General features: G+C 39.2%; 1 protein-coding gene across 1 annotated transcript in view; it reads left to right on the forward strand.

The window, feature by feature from the left end:
- Nucleotides 1-1,681: 1,681 nt before the first annotated feature.
- The window catches only part of maml1 (mastermind-like transcriptional coactivator 1), a 39,538-nt gene continuing 20,619 nt past the window's right edge, over nt 1,682-20,600 (forward strand). Inside the window, exons 1-2 of the mRNA XM_077217244.1 lie at nt 1,682-3,010; nt 18,792-20,072. Coding sequence (XP_077073359.1) covers nt 2,699-3,010; nt 18,792-20,072 — 1,593 coding nt within the window. The 5' untranslated portion in view covers nt 1,682-2,698. The remainder of the gene's footprint in view (nt 3,011-18,791; nt 20,073-20,600) is intronic.

The following is a 20,600-nucleotide window of genomic DNA, read 5'->3' on the forward strand; positions in this document are numbered from 1 at the left end:
CTGAAGGATCATGTGACACTGAAGACAGGAGTAATGATGCTGAAAATTCAGCTTTGATCACAGAAATAAATTACACTTTACTATATATTCACATAGAAAACAGCTGATTTACAATAGAAAAATATTTCACAATATTACTGGATTTTTTTTGTATTTTTAATAAAAAAAATACCGCCTTGGTGAACAGAGGAGACTTCTTTTAAAAACATTACGAATCTTACCGACCCCAAACTTTTGAACAGCAGTGTGTATATATCCCATTATTAATCAGCATATTAAGAGCATATTACAATGTTATAATTTGTAAAATTATTTTATAAATGGCAAGGGAAGACAAAATACTTTTACTATTTTGTTTTGATGAGTTTTGATTATAGATTGTCTACGTTGTTTGTTTCTAGTAGTTTATTACCTTGACTATATTGTTCTTAAGAGGTAAACCCAGTGTGTTTTCTCAGTCCCAAGGCCAATATATATTGTTTATGATGCCACTGAGTAAAAAATAAAAAATTTAATTGCGACTTTTTATCTCACGATTCTGAGTTTTTTCTCACAATTGCGAGTTTACATCTTTACTTCTTTTTATCTCAGAAATGTGTGATATGAAGTCGCAATTACCTTTTAAAATGTTTTATTCTGTTGTGGAAACAAGCTTCAATAAATATGTGCCATACAAATACCCTGTAGAAAAAGTAGGCCTGTTGTTGGTTTAACTTAAAGTTGCCTTAAACTTTTGAGTTCACTGAAATAATACATTTGAGTTGATACAACAAAGGAGACTGGTTTAATAAAAAGAAACTCAAAATATTGTGTTAGGCCTGTCTGAACCACATTAATTAGCCTAAGTTAATTTGACAAAAGATAAAAAGTTATGATAAATCATGAAAATATATTTTTTACAGTGTAGTCTAAATGTAATATAATAGTAATAATAATAAAAAATAGCCTGATGAAACATCTGATCTAACCTTTTTATATTCATATCCCGTTGGGAGAAATATTTACTTTCTTTTTTTGGTAAATATTGGTAAAAATTCTTTGACTATTTTGAGTGTTTAGGATGTTTTCTTTTACAACAGCTGCCTCGATGGAAATGTATAATTGTTCCGATTCCCAAAAAAATACACTGTAAAAAAAGTATTGTTGGTTTGACGTACAGTAAGTTACCTGGTGCCTACAAATTTTGAGTTAATAGAAACAAATGAGATTAGTTTAATAGAAACTAAAAATATTGTGTTATCTGAAGTTGATGTGACAAAAGATAAAAAAAAATGTGATAAATATATATATATTTTTTTTTTTTTACAGTGTATTGCATGGACCTACACTGGGAAGGAAATATAGAGCTCTGTGAACTTTAATCGAATAATAAACCCTTCGCAAACTATAGTGGACAGAGAGGAGCCTATACTGGAATATCAATATCCTACGAATTTATAAATAAGGAGATATTTGTTTAAATAACCTTATTTTCTGCCAAAATGCATAAGTTAATAGTTTTTGCTACTGTAAAATCGTAATGGTGGCTAAAAAAAAACCAAATTCATGTTTTCGATTTTTAAACAAAAAATCTAGGCTGCATTATTTCCCACAGAAAGCAAAGTGTTGTAGTAAGGTGTGAGAACAATAAGGCATATCGCATGTGCTGAGGAATGTTTGAGTGTTAGTGTGAGTGTCCAGTGATTGCTCGGGTGACCTGTCACTCACAGCGCGCGCATAAAAAAACTGAGGAAAAAAGAAAAAACATAGTTACAAGATGGCGACCAGCAACTGCCTGAAGACTGGAAAACAATAGAGACAGCGCAGCAGGGCAGAGTTTATTCCTTCACCGTTCGCTTTCTCGTGTTCGTGTCGAGCTCAACCGGACCACTGGAGTCGACTGTGTGTACTTCAAGACTTTTAACGCGCTTTTGAAAGAAAGTGAGTTTATAATGCTTTGTTCGAGGGCTAGTTAGCATTCAGGCTAAGCTACATCCGTAGCTGTAATGTAACTGTGAGGATCAGCTGTTAGCCGCGCTGCTACTTTAAAAGTTACTTTTACTACTAAAACTCACTTGTAACTCTCTATGTCGGTGTTTTAGGGCTGAATTGGTGTAATGTACACGGTTTAAAACATCACTTTCTAACCTTTCGTCGATGGGGTTTTATCTCAAGTGCGTCTTTTGTCAAACTTAAATTGTGAGGCGAAAAAACCCGTTTATTTTTATGTTGTTGTTTTTTTGTTTTTGTTGTTGCGCGATTTAACGACGTGTTGTGAACAAATAAGCCTAAACGCGAGGTAAATGTTATTGTAAAGGGTTTAAATGGAAACTCCTCAAACTAAAACTTATGAGTCCTTTCAAACTTTCCTCTAAATTACATTCATGTCTAAACAAATGCAACTTCTAAAATGAATAATTTATTAGTGTTTGTGAACTCTTTCGTTCATAAAACCGCGGTTTTAACTTCATTCTGTCTTGTGTCAGGACTCTAGACTTGAATATACTTCAGTAATCGTGAAGTTAAAAGCCAACTTTACACGCGTTATTTCTGAACATAAGCGCTCTCGTCTAAACTATGCGCCGAGTCTTTTGTTGTGTAAGGAGACAGATAACGTTAGTGAAGATAATGGAGTCAGTGGAGTGTGTTTTGTAAAGAGACGCTCGCGAACACGAACGGCACGATCAGTGTGAGAGTTGCTGCCAGTATCCAGACGCGGATGATGGCGGATTATGAGATGCCGCGGCACAACGCGGTGATGGAGCGGCTGCGGCGGCGCATCGAGCTCTTCCGCCGGCATCACACGGGCTGCGAGAGCCGCTACCAGAGCCACGAGGTGGAGCGGCAGGAGATGGACCGACAGCAGACCTTCGCGTTGCACCAGCGGTGTCTGCAGACCAAGGCCAAGCGGTCGAGCAAGCACCGGCAGCCCGCGGCAGCGAGCGCGGAGCCCGCGGGACACAGAGGCACCAGCGCCGGGGGAGGCGCGGAGGAGCCCGGGGAGCAGAGCAGGAACAACACGCTGATCGCGGTGAGTGTGTGAGTGATGTTCCTGTGGGTCACATGACCAGGTTCAAATCTCATATTGCTTGATTTAGACACGAACTTCTTGAGCTTTACTACATCTAGGAGGACATGTGAAGTGTTGCTCAGACTTTTGCTGTGGAAACACGAAAGCGTGTTCAGTTGCATAAACATAGCCATTATGTTAAGACTGTGACTTAAGTGCCAGTATGACCAACTAGCTGTCGGTCAAGTGGCACTCGTTCTTACTTTTTAAGTAAGACCAATTAAATTAGACCAATTTCCGTTTCTATGTAACTGACGTAAAACAGTTGTGATCTAACTAAAAAATGTGATGACTAACTCGTAAGACTAGTCTTAGCAGTTTATGCATCAGGTGCTTCAGTGAGCAGTGCTGGTCTCGGAGCATCTGCAGGTGTGTGTGTGTGTGTGTGTTGGCACTGGCAGCAACAGGGCGCTGAGGTCATGTGACCGTGACACGACCACGCGCCCTGCACATGTCACATGATGAGTGTGTGTGTGTGTGTGTGTGTGTGTGTGACACAGATGTTTTGAGAGATCAGTGAATGATCACCTCATGGCTGTGTTTTTGTTTTTTCACCTTTCTAACTCTTTCAAGTCATCCCTGTTTCTAGTATTCATCTTTTGTGCAGATTCACTTTTGGTCCAGAAATAGTCAAGTGCGTTGGATAAATGATATAACCAAGCAATATTTTTCATTTTTTTTTAATTGTTACAATTAAACAACTAGCCTAATAAAAAATAGTTGAAAGGAAAAAATGCTCAACTTGTTTATTTCTTATACTTGTCAAATGAGTTTGATTCAAGTTATTTAGCAGTTTTTGCAAAAAATAATAAAATATCTAATGCAGTTCTGAAATTAGAGTCGGCATGAAACAGAAGTTGCGCTGGTCTTTTCTCCTCTGTGTCGTATATCCCGAGTGAAACCCTTTTGGAACAAGAACAAATGTGGGCGGGGCTTGATTGTGTCTGTGGGCAATTGATTGGATGGTTGTGGTTTGCTATTGGCTGATCTCATGTGAGTGACAGGTTATAGCCCCGCCCTCGCCATAAGAGAAGAGAAGAGATGCTGCAAGAGGAAGATGTTCTGATTCAAGATTATTAAAACAATAATGATGTGCACGGGTAAATCATTTAGAATAGGCTTAACACTGCAATATATTCCATAAAACATTTTTTTTGGTGACTTTAAAAACAGGGCACCTAAGACTTCCTTTCCACGTTGTTCTCTGTAAAGTTATTGCGACAGTTCCATTGATTGATTTACGGCAACTTCTGAAACTGATGACATGTAATATTTGTAGTTTAGCAGTACTAACACACTGTGGACCGTAGGTCATGCAAAACACTGCAAAGAGAAGTCATGAGTGGAGATTTGTAACATTAAACGTAGACTGCAGCCGGAAACCAGTAAACAGAACATGCAATAAGAGCATGTTGTTTATGAATGAATCCATATATAAGATGTATAACATCTGATAGCAGGCTAATTCCCTCTTGAGCATCCGTTGAAACCAGCATCTTCTCCAGAAACACACCAGGAGCTGCCATGTATGAGGACGTCCGGCTCACGGTGGTGTTGCATATTGGTGCATTTCTAACGTCAGCGGAGTTCAGTTTCGAGGGTTATATTACAGCCCAATCTCTTTTCTTTTTTCTTTTTTATAAGTTTTAGTCAGATCTTTAGCTAGCTATGGAAGCTTGTTTCTATGGAAGCTTGTTTCCGCCACAGAATAACACTTTTTTTTGTTTTCTCGCTCACAATTTTGACTTTATTTTAGGGATGCACGATATATCGACCATATATCGATATCGGCCGATAAATGGTCTTTTTTGATGTTATCGATCAGATAAGAAAATTTGGCCGATATATCAAAGCCGATAGATAATAGATTATTTACTTCAGTTGAGAGATGCGCGCTGTTCGCCATGATGGTTCTGAATGATTGGATTCACTTCGAAAAGGAAGAATACAGTTCAGTGCAACATGTGCAGCACAAATCTGTCACATAGGCTTCATAACATTATAATAAAAACGCCTGTAAAAGAATGTTGTGAATTCTTGTTCGCCAGTGTTTCAGCGCGACGAGCGCGCTGTGGTGGAAAGAGCGCATCTATGGAGTTAAGCCTTCATGACAAGCACAGTCGAGTTCTCTTGAGCATTCGCAGCATTCTGTGCCATTGTAAGTTGTAATATGTTTATTTTGTGTATATATATCTGTATTATTATATATATTATATATATTATCCTATATTATCAATCTAATATAGGATGCGTTTGGTTGAGTTAATGAACGATGCAGTAGCGCTTCATTGTAGGCTACCGGTGATCATCTTTATAGCCAATTTAGCGTGCGCGCAGCTCAAACAGCAATGCACATTTATAACTATAATTGGGACATGCCATTATAATGAGAACACTATTGTAATAAAACGTTGTGAATTCTCTGGGTTTAGTTGCCGTTTCAGCGCGTTGTTGTGGGAATAGCGCGTCCAGAACAGGGATTAGCCTACTACAACATTATGACCAGCACAAGTTCGATTAGGCATTCACGTCATTTTGTGCAGATAAGTCGTAATATAAAGTTGATGTAAAATAAATATCTGATTAATCTCACATATGATGCGTTTCGTTGATTTAAACAACCTGCTAGAAAAGTTCTTCAGTTTCCCGGTGCTCGTTCTCTTCAGCTTAAGCACGCGCAGATTGAACAACAATGCAAAACATTAAAAGCTATGATTGGGACTGTCATATAATTATAATTGTATTCATATTGTAATAAATTTGTAAATTCTTTGGGTTTGCATTCTTCAGCAACCGTTGAGTTGATTAACCTTCTAGCAAAGCGATTCGGTTTAACGTTCGTTCTCTTCAGCTTCAGCGCGCGCAGCTCACACAGCAATGTCATTTGAAACAGTAACTAAACTATTAAAGATGTTTACTATCACTGTAATATTAAAAATGTTTACTTTTTTTCAAAAATATTGTGTTATAATTAATAACTACCATTATTTTGTTCTCGTATTATTTTCATCAACGATATGGTTTGATAAAAATAATTTCCTTATTGTCCGTGCAGAGGCAATTCCATTTTATTGATCCATTTTGTTTCTTTATATGCAGCCCAATGTTATCCAATGACTTGTTTGCATTATTTAGGTATTTTATTTTTTGTTAGGCAATAGATTTTTTGATAACACTTTACAATAAGGTCTCATTTGTTAATGCATTAACTAACAGAGAGCAATAGCCTTTGTTATAGTAGTTAATAAAATATGTGTGTTCATGTTAGTTCACAGTGCATTGACTAATGTTAACAGGAACAACTTTCTTAAAAATGTCTTATAAAATTGTTGGTTCATGCTAACTAATGCTAACAAAATTAAACCGTATTATAAAGTGTTACCATTTTTTTAATAAAGAAAGTTGCCCATAGGAGTGTAAAATTTATTTTAAAAGTTAAGGAATCTTACACTGGTTCAAACTAGGCTGTACTGTATTGTATATGTTTGATTTATGTTAAAAGTGTTTGAGACAAGGCTTTTAATGGTGAGCCTTTTGTTTATGTATACAGGCTATCAAAGTATATACATTTTTTTTTAATTTAGATTTATCGGCCAATATATCGGTTATCGGCTTTCAAATGTAAAGAATTATCGGTTATCGGTATCGGCCAAAATGTTCATATCGGTGCATCCCTACTTTATTTCTCAGAATTTTGGGTTATAAAGTCAAAATTGTGAGAAATAAACTCGCAATTGCGTGTTAAAAAGCCAGAATTGGTCAGCATTCCACAGCGCGAGGTCGCCGCGGGGGAAAAATCAGCGAGTCACGCATTGAATCAATACCATTGGTCTCTATTAAGTGAAGCATCGGCTTTCAGCGTTACCCATGCGACGCATTGCTGGTCAGCTGAGCCTTGAAAAGTGGAGCTCAAAGTTAAAAAATAATTAACACCTTGTTTCATTACATCTATCTTTTAATGAATCCACATTTTTTAACGTGTTCGTTGAATGAACAGTTTAATGACTCGCTCAAAGACAGTCTGTTGCTGTAACAATGTAAATGCACACTGAGTGACAGCCTTTCTCAGCGCAGAGACGCTGTTTAGTTTCGGTTACAGTGGTTACTGAAAATGTCCTCGTTTTTTGTGCATGCTGACCACGTTGTAACACTTCTATATATAGCAACAAATAAATCAAAATAAATAAATGGTGATAAATCCGAATATCGCGCTATTGAGCCACTCAAAATTACCGCAAGGGAAATTCCTTCACCGCCACAGCCCTTCGTTCTACCTCATAACCTATAAAGCATTAACGTGTCCCTTCCACTCGCTATATTTAATCTCTGATGGACAATACAGTTGCAAAATGGCCAGACGAGTTTCAGACCAGCAATTAGCATACAACACACTCTACAATCCAATAAATTCTCGATAGACGAAATCTAAGCCTCTCTTTTTCCCCTCTTCACAGATAAACATAACAGTAGGAAAGAAAAGGCTACTGGCATTTCCACTTCATGCTGACTTTATAGCACCCATTGTGTTGAGACTGCAGACAATGTGTGCGCACATTTTTTAACACAAAAACATGTTAAATAGTTTACATGGCTAGAAGTAGAAGGGTTCGTGTTCTGGTGAAGTTTACAGACTGGTGGCGGAAATAAACTGATTGAGCCACGAGGATTCATTTTATTAACCGTTCTTTTGATTCGGGTCAGTAATAAACTAAAACTGAACCCATAAAACTAACACTTCTTAATAGTAGTTTGTTATACATGACATAAACATCTGACCTCATTTAATATCAAGCGGGGGTGGTTTAGTGACGGAGTAGTTCTACCGCACGTCAACACTCTGTCTAGATTTGATCTGTCCAGCAATACTTCGCTCACTCTTTGTAGTTTTCATTGGGGGAATGTTTCTACGTGCTCAGATTTAGTCATGTTGAGGCTGTGGCTATCTTGCCAAACCTCATTTGTGTGTTTCTTGCTCATATGAGCACAATGTAGGTTACAGGAACCATTCTGTGATTGTGAATCTCAAGAGTGGAACTTGCTTGTTTTTCTTTTAACTATATTTTCTAGACTAGAGAAATAAATATGGAAATGGAAATCTTGATTCTTATAGATCAGCCTTTTAACTCTAGATCTTTTTTTTTTGTCATATAGGACAGTAAAAGTGGTTTATCCACAAATGAAAATGTACATTTACTTATACATGGATCTCTTTGAATATGGTCAACCGAAGCACAGATGTGTGTGTTTGATGTGAGGAGTAGAGGATGACACGGGAGTGGATTTTCACTCCTGTCCCGTCCCACTCCCATAGAAAGAAATCTTGTCCCGTCCCACTCCCAGACCAAAGTTTAACAAATAATCCCATCCCATCCCGCTCCTGGTAAATTGACTCCCAATCCCATCCCGCTCCTGTTTAAACTGACTCCCGCTCCTGTACCGCTCCCATATACGGCAATTTTCGCTTGATGAACGAAGCGATGCTTGCCTGATTCTTTCCCGAATTTGCCTTGCAAGTGTGCTTCAGACCGCTCGTCCCTGAATCACTTGCGTACTTGACTAAGACTAAGCATGTCTTACAAGCAGCGTACATTGTGCTATCACCGTCACATTCTACTCTCATAAACTTAATTAATATTTCAGATTTTCCGACCAGTTCTGTGAACTTAATAGACATGTCATTACTTCTGACTTTGCGCTGTAAATCATTTTTTTGCCACATCGACTTCTCCGCGGCTGTTAGCTCCCTCCATCACTGCTCTTTGAATTTCGGCGGTAAGCCGTGACAAAAAGCACTGATGGCTTCTGGGACGGCTGGGTCGTGTAGTTATTTTTTAATTGCGTTACATTGTAGGCGTATTAAAAGGAAACTACAAAATGATGCATTTACTTTTTTCTTTTTTTGTCGTCTTTGCTATTGGTTGATTCCCGCTCCCGTCTGCTCCCGTTAACCATTTATCCTGTACCGTCCAAATCCCGTGATTGATAGCAAAGATGACTCCCATCCTGCAGGAATCCCACGGGAATCCCGTGACCCGTGGGATTCCCGAAAAAATGTCAGCCTCTAGTGAGGAGCCAATGCTGTTTGTTCTTCAAGCACATTTGAGCTTACGCAAGTACGATTGAGATGCCGTTGACCATATTTTATGTGCTCTATGTATGTGCGTTTATCAATATTTATATTAAATAAAAAAAGTCTAAATTAGGTCTGTTCATCATATAAAGCGATCGTTTATCTTAAGAAAAAATGTATTTGTGTTTTAAAGATGAATTAAAGTCTTATGGGTTTGGAATGACACAGGGTGAATTAAGGGATGGCAGTATTTTCATTTTTGGGTGAAACTATAATTAAGGCTTTTATCGTGACCTGCGAAACCTACTTGCATGCGTCGCCATAATTGTTGCAATGGCTTATCGCAAGAGGAAAAAAATGTTTTTGTTGCATAACATCAGTTAATGGAAACCCCATTTCGCAATCATTTTTTTATCGACATTTAGAAAATATCGCAAAAGATTTGCGCAAAATCTGTAATAGAAACGCAGCTACTGTTAACTGAGACTAACGTTATTGTAATCTGTACTGAGTGTACTCTGTCATGTTCGCGTAGTTGATACCGATAACCAAATAATAGGGGTGTAAATCGGAGCCTACATGACGATTCGATACGATACCGATTTCTTAAGCCAACGATTCGATTATTTGCGATACTTCAGAATTCCCCGCGATACGATTCGATACGATTCAATAATCGATATTTTTACATGATATCTATTAAGTTTCAAATAAATCAACAAAAATGTTTATAATTTGCCTTTTATTGAGAATACAGGAACAGTATTCTATTCACATAATGTGTATGTTGTGCTCAATGCACTGCAAATAGAACAGCAAATATAACAGTTACTGCATACAATTCAAAACCTGATTCTATCGAATCCTGGTGTGTTTCCGTGCATCTTACGTCATCGCAAACGTGCACGGCGCATGATCGAAAACAGAACGCGGGTCAATATATTGTGTTTTCTTATTTTATTTGGTGCTATTATGCACAGCTGAGTGAACAACACCGGTTTACTGTGTGTCGCATTTGGCTTTTTGCTGATTGCAAACGCAGGAGACAGTGGATTTCCATGAATTTGTTGCCCTGAGTCCACACGCTATGTGTGTGTGAATACACTGCAGACTCACTCTCGCTCTTATCCAAGGTAAATTACTATCATCCCTTACATGTGTTTTATTTAACTAAATACATCATAATCAGCTAAAAAGCATGCGCAGGTCACTTAATTCCTGAAGAAGTGCGCACCCGAGTCCGTGATGCTTTCACATTCACGCGAGCCGCGGCACGGTTCGAGTGCAACCGAACTCAGCGCACCTCCTCCAGGCAGTCTCGGGTTTGGTACCCCAGTGCGCACCCGGCTCCGCATGACAGACAGCGTTTACATAATTAGCGATTTTTCATGCGAACCGTGCCCGTTCCGTTCTGAGTTGGTGTGAAAGCACCCTAGACTTTTCAAGTAAGCTGTTGAAGTAGCCTTTTGTACACGTTAGTGCCTGTTTGTTTTACGTTAGTAACTGCTAGCTTGGAATTCGCCGATGTGACTGAGGGTGCATTCACACTGGCAGTTTAGTTCGGTGACTAACTAACGTTAGCCCAGTGCATAACAACAATCGTTTGTACGCATATGAGCGGATGGTGAAAATAGACAGGCGGCAAAACAAACACATTAATCGATACTCTTGCGGACGCATCGAATCGTCGGCTGTATAATCGATGCATCGATACGAATCGATTAATATTTACACTCCTAATAATTCTTTAAATTTGAAAGCCGATAACCGATATATTGACCGATAAATCTTAATCCATTTTTTTTTATTACAAAAACAAGTCTCATCATTAAAATCCATGTCCCAAGCACACAATTATATATATATATATATATATATATGTATATGTTCTCATTATAATTGTATGTAGCCTAAATAACAGACTTGTTGCTCATGTTGTACTGAACCGTATTTTCCTTTTTTGAAGTGATTCCAATCCTATTTCAAGCAACTCAAAGCCATCATGTTGAACAGTGCGCATCTGAAGTGTCTCAGCTGAAGGAAACAAAACATTATTTATCAGCTTTAATATATCAGCCAAATTTTCTGATAACCGATATGGTGGCCGATATATCGTGCATCCCTACTAAATTATTAAATCTGATTAATGGGACCTTGATTTAATTATTCACATCCCTAGCCAAAGTCATATAGTGACTCGAGAGTGGGCTCTTTTTTTACCCTACCCAGAACACTCGTATTCTCTTCACAAGATCTATAGATCAAGATCCAGCTATAAATTGCGCAGTGTTTGACTGTACGATATGTTGTATGCTGAGGTCAGGTGTAGCAGAAGTGATTTATTCTCTGGCCAGCCAGGTTAGGCTGTGTGTCGAGCTTGTTCGGAATGAAGGCTGTGAAAGTTAGTTTTGGGATGGCCGTGGTGATGTGATCGGTGTTTAGGATGACTCAGGTCTGCTCACACACACCCTTCCCCCTGCTCACACACACACCACTGACTCACTATTGTTCCCCAAGGCCTCTGGACAGCTGTGTGTGTGTGTGTGTGTGTGCTTTCACTGTTTCTGCCTCTACAGCACACCGGACCCTCGCCCTCAAACACCAACGCTTCGTGCTCGTACAGCCTGGAGGTCATGTGACATTTATTCGGGCCACTTAAGTCGTAGAGTTTTCACTTTTTTTGAGTGAAATATTCCTATAACTTACTCAACCTCATGTTGTTAGAAACATTTGACTGACTTGTTTTCTTTTCTTTTTTTAAGATGCACCGATGTGAAAATTTTGGCCGATAACCAATAATTCTTTATATATGAAAGCCGATAACCGATATATTGGCCGATAAATCTGATTACAAATTTTTATATAATTAATTTTTGAGAGCCTGATTACAAAAACAACAGGCTCAGAATTCAGAACCATCTTGTTGATCAGTGCGCATCTGAAGAATAGGCTATAATACATTATATATCGGCTTTAATATATCGGACAAACATTAAAAATGAACATATATCGGCCGATACCGATATGGTGGGCGACTATATCGTTCATACCTAGACTTTTTCCTTCAGTTGAACACAAGACGCACTTTCCATACAACGGGTAAAATGTAAATTGCACGAATTACCATGGAAGAAAGAAAATCGCATAATTAATTTGTAACCGTGTGTGAGCTAAAGTGTTGACCGTGTAGGCTTGAGCGGTATCCAAATTTTGATACCGTCAAACCTCCTCCCTATTTTACCGGGGTATATGGTATTACCGTGACTAATTAAAAATTATGACATAAGGCTCAGACAGCGTCACCAAACTGTTGGCTTGTGCCTACACCGTTCAGAAACTGAATACCAGATCGGGCAAAAAATAAAAAATAAATAAAAATCAAGGCCAACCCGTGCACGTTGTGTCTGATCCCGGCTGACGGCATTAAATGTAATATGAGCCGGAGCCCTATTTAGACTTGACTATTTTTAATACGTGGGCCGTTATAATATGGTGGCGCCAAATAATTGTTTAACCCAGGTGCTGAGGGGGTGGTAGATATAAATACTATGTGTAAATGAGCAAAAATGGGACAATTAATATTAAATTATTTTAATTATGACAATTGTATTCATTTTATTAATTAATTTAAATTAAATTAACAAGCAAGAAGTGCATTTGTAAATCCGGTGACACGCGTCCATTGATTTTTATTAATACAACTTTTCTGTCAGTGCTGCAAAGATTAAGTTGACGATCGCCATCTCCTAGTGAACGCGCATATATAGAGAGAAATGCAAATCATGGATTACATAATCAGAAGGTATAGGCTAGCCTTTTTCTTTTCGTTTTGAATTGTTTCGTTTAAAGAAATTGACGATTGATATCTCTGTAGTGAACGCGCCTATAGAGAGAAATGCACATCATGGATTAATCAGAGAGTATGCTGCCTATATTTCTTTTCCTTTTGAATTGTTTCGTTTAATGAAATTTCAAGCTTTATTTAGATATCTGTCATGTCTGTGAGACATACACTGAGTTTCGGTTAATTTATGATGAGATTTCAATGCAAGTGACCGCGGCGCGTTAGCGCACGATCATGTCATGATTATGTTGTCCGCTATATTTGATTCTTATTTATTATTGGTTGATAAAATTATTAAAATTAAGATAGATTTTATACAAAACGAAATTCACTTTAAAGAAAGGCCATTTACAGAATGAAACTTAATTAAGTGGTCAATGACTGACTCCCGATGCATCCCATCTTACTCGTGCTGTTCAGTTTTCATTATCAACGTGAAAAAAAAAAACATTATAATATTTTAACAAATATAAACTAATGCGCTTATTTAATGAACTCGGGGCAAAATGCATCCTCGCAGCAGTGAGTGGGTGGTTGTTTCGGAGATGCGACATTAGGTTAGAGGTGTTTCCATCTCTCGCGGTCACCTTTTTTATTGCAACATTTACAAATTGCCTCGTCGGTATTTACCGCCTCTCTCTCTCTCTCTCTCTCTCTCTCTCTCTCTCTCTCTCTCTCTCTCTCTCTCTCTCTCTCTCTCTCTCTCTCTCTCTCTCTCTCTCTCTCTCTCTCTCTCTCCTCCACACTGTCACTTGATGACAACTACATAAGCGTTTTTAGGCATTGAATAAATGATATTTATATATTATATATAAGTGCCGGTAATGACGGTATTGAAACTGATACCGTTGCTATTTTAAGACCCCGCGGTATACGATATTACCGAAATACCGCCCAACCAAATGACCGTGTATTCATTTTCTTTTCTTTTTTTGGTCAACTACCCCAACTGCAGATGTGTTGATGATGATGTAGCTTCTCACAGATGGGCTGTTGTTTTTAGTAAGCAAGTGTTAATAAAGTGAGTCTCCATCATAAGGCTTTGAGTCGAGCTGTAGTGCATCTAGATGCTTTCCCTTCCCCACAGTATAACTCAACATAACTCACTTTTCCCTGTTCAACACTGGCCTTTACAGCTCTGACCAGGCTTAACCAGGTCTCATGTCACAGAAAGCATCAAAATGCATAAAAATTCAAGTTTTCTTCTTTCTTTGTTTTTATATTATCAGATATTTCATAATTTTCTACATAGTTTAGAAAATTCGATGACCTCTTGCTGTCAGATTTCTGTCATTAAACGGGTATAACGCTAAGAAAACTTACTTAAAAAGTTAGTGCTGCTTTGTCTTGGCAAAGTGCACTAATAAATGAACAGCTGGTTTGAATTACACTTGCAGATTTTTGGCTGCTCTCAAACCATTAAAGGACTAATTACTACCTTTTGGAAAGGATGTTAAACTCTTGTTGGACTTTGCCCCTTGTTTGTGAAGTAGCTGTAACCGCGAAGCAAAGAGTGCAGTGACCCGAGTCAGTGCTGTAATATTGATCTCAGTGCTCAAACTCCCTCGGGCCAGAACCGAGCGCTCGGGGGGTTGCTCATTGTACGAGGCAGAGCATCAAAGGCCAGCCGCGTCTGAGCCGTGCATGGGCAGGAATTCGGCACACTCCCGCACCAGAGCGCTGGCTCTTTTGTTGTGGGATCCGCACTCATACACAAGGTAATTAGACTCAAGCTTGCGGGGGAGGCTTGAAGACTGAGGGAAAGTAAGCGCACAAGAGATTAAGAAACGCATGTCGGCAGAAAATTGCTTTGGGAAGAGTTTTCGCATGTTCAAAAGGACGATCCGTGGGTGTGCCGCCCAGCGAGGTCGTCTCAGAAGCGACTGTAGCTGAGACCAGTTTTACAGGTTCAGAAACTGCAGGTGGGGTGGAGGGGAGGGGGGGTGTGACATCAGACGGCCAGAGCACCGATCAGCACCGCTCACGCCTGTCCGCACGGTTTAAATGAGTTCAGAACGCATTCTGTTCCTCTTCAACTGTGCACACTTTTAACCCGTGTGCGACATTATGGACGTGTAGTCTTTTCCAGTTTCATTTATTTATTTATAATTTTGCCTGTGTTAATGTCAGTTGCATACATTTTGACACAGGTGTGTATTTTTATTGGAATTTTTACTATTTCACCCCCATTTCCTTTAATAAAGCTATTTTTCACTAGTAACACAAAATAGATCCTTTTAGGACCTTTTGGAGAACAATGTCCCTATTAGTAACCCATTAAAACTGCAATTTTTAATCCCAGGGCTGTTTAACTATAAAAGGATGCAATCTTTGTTAATATGCATTCTGTTGGCAAGGCGGCACAACTTTAATTGAATTTTCTTTTCTTTTTTTTTAACCAGATGGTGCCATTTTCCCAGGTTTGGCCTATAAAGCAAAAACTCTTTTTATTCCTGTTTTCTGCTTCTGCATATTATAGAGCCAATGGATAAATTATGCAGCTATAATTGTGTGTGTTTTGGTGTGGATGTCAGAGGGGTGTTTGTGGGGGTGAGGGGAAAAATTTGATACAAGTATGAATCGCAATTCTATCTTCTACATATTGCATCGATTCACAAATTTAAAAAATCGATTTTCCAAAAACATTACTACTTCGCAGTAGTACTTAGTTTCTTAAAGGGGTGGTATAATGCCTTTTACACAAGATGTAAAATAAGTCTGTGATGTCCCCAGAGTGTGTATGTGAAGATTTAGCTCAAAATAGCCAACAGATATTTTTATATAACATGTTAAAATTGTCACTTTTTGAGGGTGAGCAAAAACGCACCGTTTTTGTGCCATTCCCTTTAAATGCAAATGAGCTGCTGCTCCCGGCACAGGGGGCGGAGCTTCAACTGCTCGTGTCCTAAAAACTTGCAAAACTTTTATCCTTTTATGTTTAAACCGGAGTTGGACAAAGATGGAGAGACTCGAAGTGACATGTAGAGCAACAGGACGTTTCTGAATGGTTGTTGATTAATTTATGTAGCTGATGTCTAGTTAACTTCTAATCATTGATTAGCATAATCTGTCATGATCTATAAATCATGTTCCCGGGGACGGGGTTTATGTAAATTTTAGGGTTGTGACCCGGGAGGAATGTCTTGTAGTCCCTACCAGCCGTTTGTTGTAATCCGATTTCTGTAAAATAAAATATCTCCCTTTGCTTTGAACTTTGAGTATCGTAACTCTGCAGATGTTGTTTATGCTCAAACGGCAACATTACACACTAACTAAAGTTAGAAAAGTGAAATCATAATCAACCACCCCTTTAAAGTTATTGAGGTTAATCTCAGTAAGCCGTGAACAAGGACTGAGTGCAGTGCTCTTGTTGACGGACACACAGATGAAGCCTCTCGCATGCAATCGCAAATTCAGTTCTCTTTCACAGCTACACACAGTTGTCTAAATGTACATTGTGTGGAGTATTCAATGTAAACAGAGTCTGTCATGTCCTACGCGAACAAAAACAAATGGGAGAAAATCGCATGTGTAACAGTATATTAGATCAGTGCATTCATTCTTAAGCCCAATTTATACTTCTGCGTTGAACTTACGCCATAGCTACGTCGTAGGCTGTGTGTAGCGCGCGTACCCTCCGGCGTACCCTGACGTGCACCTCTCCAAAAATGTAACCACGCGTCAATGCTACGCGAACGCAAGCGCTATGATTGGTCTGCTAGAACCCCTCCCTCGGGTTTCAAATGCTCCCTCTGCATGTGTAATTGCGCGTCAACGCGGACAACGACGCAGAAGTATAAATGAAAACCAACGCGTAGTGTATAGCGTAGAGGCTCCGGCGTAGGTCCGACGCAGACCTAAAGTATAAATTGGGCTTTAAAGGGACAGCAGCCTCATAAACTGTTGCCTTCCGTTTCATTAACGCTATTTAAAAAAACACTGCTTTTGACTGAATCACTTTTTTCTTCAATATGAATCAATTTATATTTAATTCATACAGTAAAGACTACACAGTGTTTAATTTTACATTTGATTATTCAGTTTCGGTAGTATTTCTTACCACATATTCAATAAACCTATTCTACTGTACCTGAAAATCTTAATTTTATATTGTATTTGTCCTATTGTTTGTAATTTGCTTTGTTCCTATTTTGGTATTGATTGTACATTATGATTGCAGTCAGCTTAAAGGGCATTAGTTATATAATATTGGGTTGACTAAAATGGGAAGAAAAACTAAATAAATTTTGAGGTTCACATTTAATTCAGTAGGATGTTTTTCCTTCTAGAGCTTTTAAACTATCTACCGCAGTCAAATAAGAAAAGTAACTCAAAACAGTAAACTACAATCAAAACTATGCACATATCGAATTGAAATTTGATTCAAAACCGAGAAACGAGTTTAAATTGAATCGTGACCTCAAGAATCAATTCGAATCGTGAGGTACCAAAAGATTACCACCCCTACTTGGTACTTTCCATTCTTATGTATTGAAAAACACACTTTGACATATAGTGCAATTTATATAATACTGATTTACAAGGTTTTAAATAAATAAAAATCTGGAGGATAAAGTTAAATTAAGTTAAACTTTAGGAAAAAGTTCAAGATTTTACTCTAAACTCAACCAATACACGGTGTGTTTCAGCGGCCCTTCAGCTTTAAGAGCATGATTCATTCCTAACAGTCTGCTTGTTTAAGTGAATTGTTGTACAACGAGTTTTTAATTATCATTAATGGACGTAGAACAGCAGCATTCTTGGTCCACGTGACGTATGACCTTTTAGTAAGAAAAATTGCACGTCATCTTTTAAAAACGAGATGTTGTTTTGCCTTATATGGGATGTAATTTGAAAGGGAGTTCAGGATTTATGAACATCAGTCTTTCGAACTAATTCTCCTAATGCAGTTACGTATGCTTTGTGCTGGTTTGTTCATAACAGGAATTCTTCATTGTTCAAACTTATTGTCCATTGACATGCTATTTACCAAGTAGACCTGTCACGATCATACATTTTGTGCTGACAATTAGACTAATTGTCATGTTTGTACAAGGTGCTTGAAATGCTTGAAGTACTTGAATTTGACGTATTTGAAGTCCTGAAAAACAGCCATATTTATGAAAAGGTACTTAAAAAGTGCTTGAATTATTGAAATATATATATTTGTATATGAAATTAGACTAGTGTTTCATTTTATTGATAAAACGCACAACATCAATGCTGTAACTGTCTGATATGGATATTTATAATGGCAATATCATGCTCATAGCCATACAAAATGCCTTTATATCTAAGTATATGATACATCTTTCATTCTTCAGATAAATCATATATTCATGGGAGAAAAAAATCAGTTTTTGAATAAGAATAAAGAGATCTTTGTCATAGTATCCTTTCATTGGTTAAAGCAATCACGGTCATTGCTTGTGTAGCACTTTATTTGTACCATTTTGTTTCATTAGTTTATTTTTGTTTATCTATTTACAATTTTTTTTTTTAAAGATAATGATATTGTTTGATAAGTGAGATCTCTGATTGTCCTCAAACCGAAAAAGTAGTGCTTGAAAAGTCCTTAAAAGTCCTGGAATTTCATTTTACAGTGTCTGTACGAACCCTTAATTGTGAATAACGATTTAACTCTTCTTTTTGTTTGTCACTTAGTGCACGCCTAATAAAAAATGTTAAATTTTTTTTTTTTTTTACTTTAAATCATATATAATATAATTATAACAGAACAGGCCCAAAATTAAACATTAATGCTGTGGAAATCAATATTGATATTGCATGAAATATAATGCATGATTTGTTTTGTCTTCTATGTTCAGTTACAGGAGACGGTGAAGAGGAAGTTGGAGAGCGCTGGCTCGCCTGTTGCCCGTGAACAGGTCAACGGCTTCAGCGATGGCTACCCACCCAATAAGAAGAGCTGTGTGGAGGACACACTAGGAGCTCGTAATGGGGTCTCGAAAGGCACAGTGCCTCCTCTCTCACCAATGGACACGAAGCATAATGTGATGGCCAATGGGAACCACAGAGTGGAGCACAACGAGGCCGGGATCACCGATAGTGGTGCGTCTCACGGCTCAGACTCAGATTTCCGCTTGCAAAAAGAGATGAAGCAGGAGCCGGTGGACGATATATTACCCTGCATTCTCCCCTCGGGGGGTACAACCGGGAACAACAGCCTTTTCCCCGACCTCAACCTGGACGATCAGGACTGGAGTGAGATCATGGAGGAGTTTAATCGCTCTGTACCCGACGTGGACATACAAGAGCTCTTCAGCGTCAGTTTCGGTGACCGCAAGGACCCGGACCTCACGTCCGGTGCAACTCAGAGCTTAATCCCCCCGGATCTAGCCAACGTGAAGACTGAGTTCTCCCCCGCGTTCGACCAGGAGTCCTGCAACGGTTCCCCTCAGGTGAGACCCACCTCATCTGGACCTCCACTTCACACCAGCTCACCTGCATCGGCTCCGGCCACATCGCCTGTGCAACAGCCCACCAGACAAATCCCAAACCACATGCTCCCCGTCCCGCCTAAAGACCTGTCCCCCGCGCAACAGCTCCAACAGTTAGCGGCACGCGAGCAGCAGAGAGCCATATTACAAAGCCAGCAACACGTGGTTCAGAAGCCTCCGCCTCCAACGCAGCAAAAACCACAGTCGCAAACGCCGAAATTCCACCCGCAACCAAACCACTCAACATCATGGCCCCAAAATACCCCCAACCAAAGTCAAATGAGCGGGACGTTTGGGCTTGAGAAGCCGACAAGTCCTTCTCTGTACCCACAAGACTTCCCGAACCCCAAGGCCATGCTCATGCCGAACAAGGGCTCTCCTAAAGCGGGCGCTCCGGCCGGGTACATGCAGCCCATGCTAAGCCACGCGCCCAACCCCTCGGCCCAGGCGGCCATGTTGGACTACAGCAACACTAAACCCCTGTCCCACTACGAGGCGGTGGCTTCCGGGGCTCCCCGGGGTCCAGCGACCACACAGAGCCAGAACAAGCAGAGCCAGGCCATCCTGAAACTGATGCGGCACCAGCAGATGCAGAAGCCGAGGCCGGCCGGCATGGGCTTCAGGCCAGCACACCTACAGCATGCTCCGGTGAGACCCGTTTAACACCTGAACCTAGATCAGTTCACACTAATGGGGCTTACTAGACCATTTCATGTTTAAGACCTAAACTTAGTTCAGTTCACACAAACATGAAATGCTCCGGTGAGACCTGTTTAACACCTAGATTATTAGCCCAAGATTTACTCACCCTCAAGTCATGCTAGGTGTATATGACATTCTTCTTTCAGAGGAAAACAATCTGAGTTATATTAAAGGGATGGTTCACCCAAAAATTAAATTCTGTCAGTATTTACTCTCCCTCATGTTGTTCAACCCCGTAAGACCTTCGTTCATCTTCAGAACACAAATTAAGATATTTGTGATGAAATCTGAGAGCTGGATCACTCCTCCATAGGCTTCTTCAGGGATTGACACTTGTTCCCCGAAAAGTTATTAAAGACATTGTTAAAATAGTCCAAGTGACTACAGTGGCTCAATCTTAAGTTTTTAACGACGAGAATACTTTTTGTGCGCAAAAAGTTAAAAATGTTAAAAAGTTAAAAATGTTTACACAGA

The sequence above is a fragment of the Siphateles boraxobius genome, unplaced genomic scaffold (assembly GCF_051911475.1).
Source record: "Siphateles boraxobius isolate OS27281-9 unplaced genomic scaffold, OSU_SipBor_1 70, whole genome shotgun sequence".
Classification (NCBI taxonomy): Eukaryota; Metazoa; Chordata; class Actinopteri; order Cypriniformes; family Leuciscidae; genus Siphateles; species Siphateles boraxobius.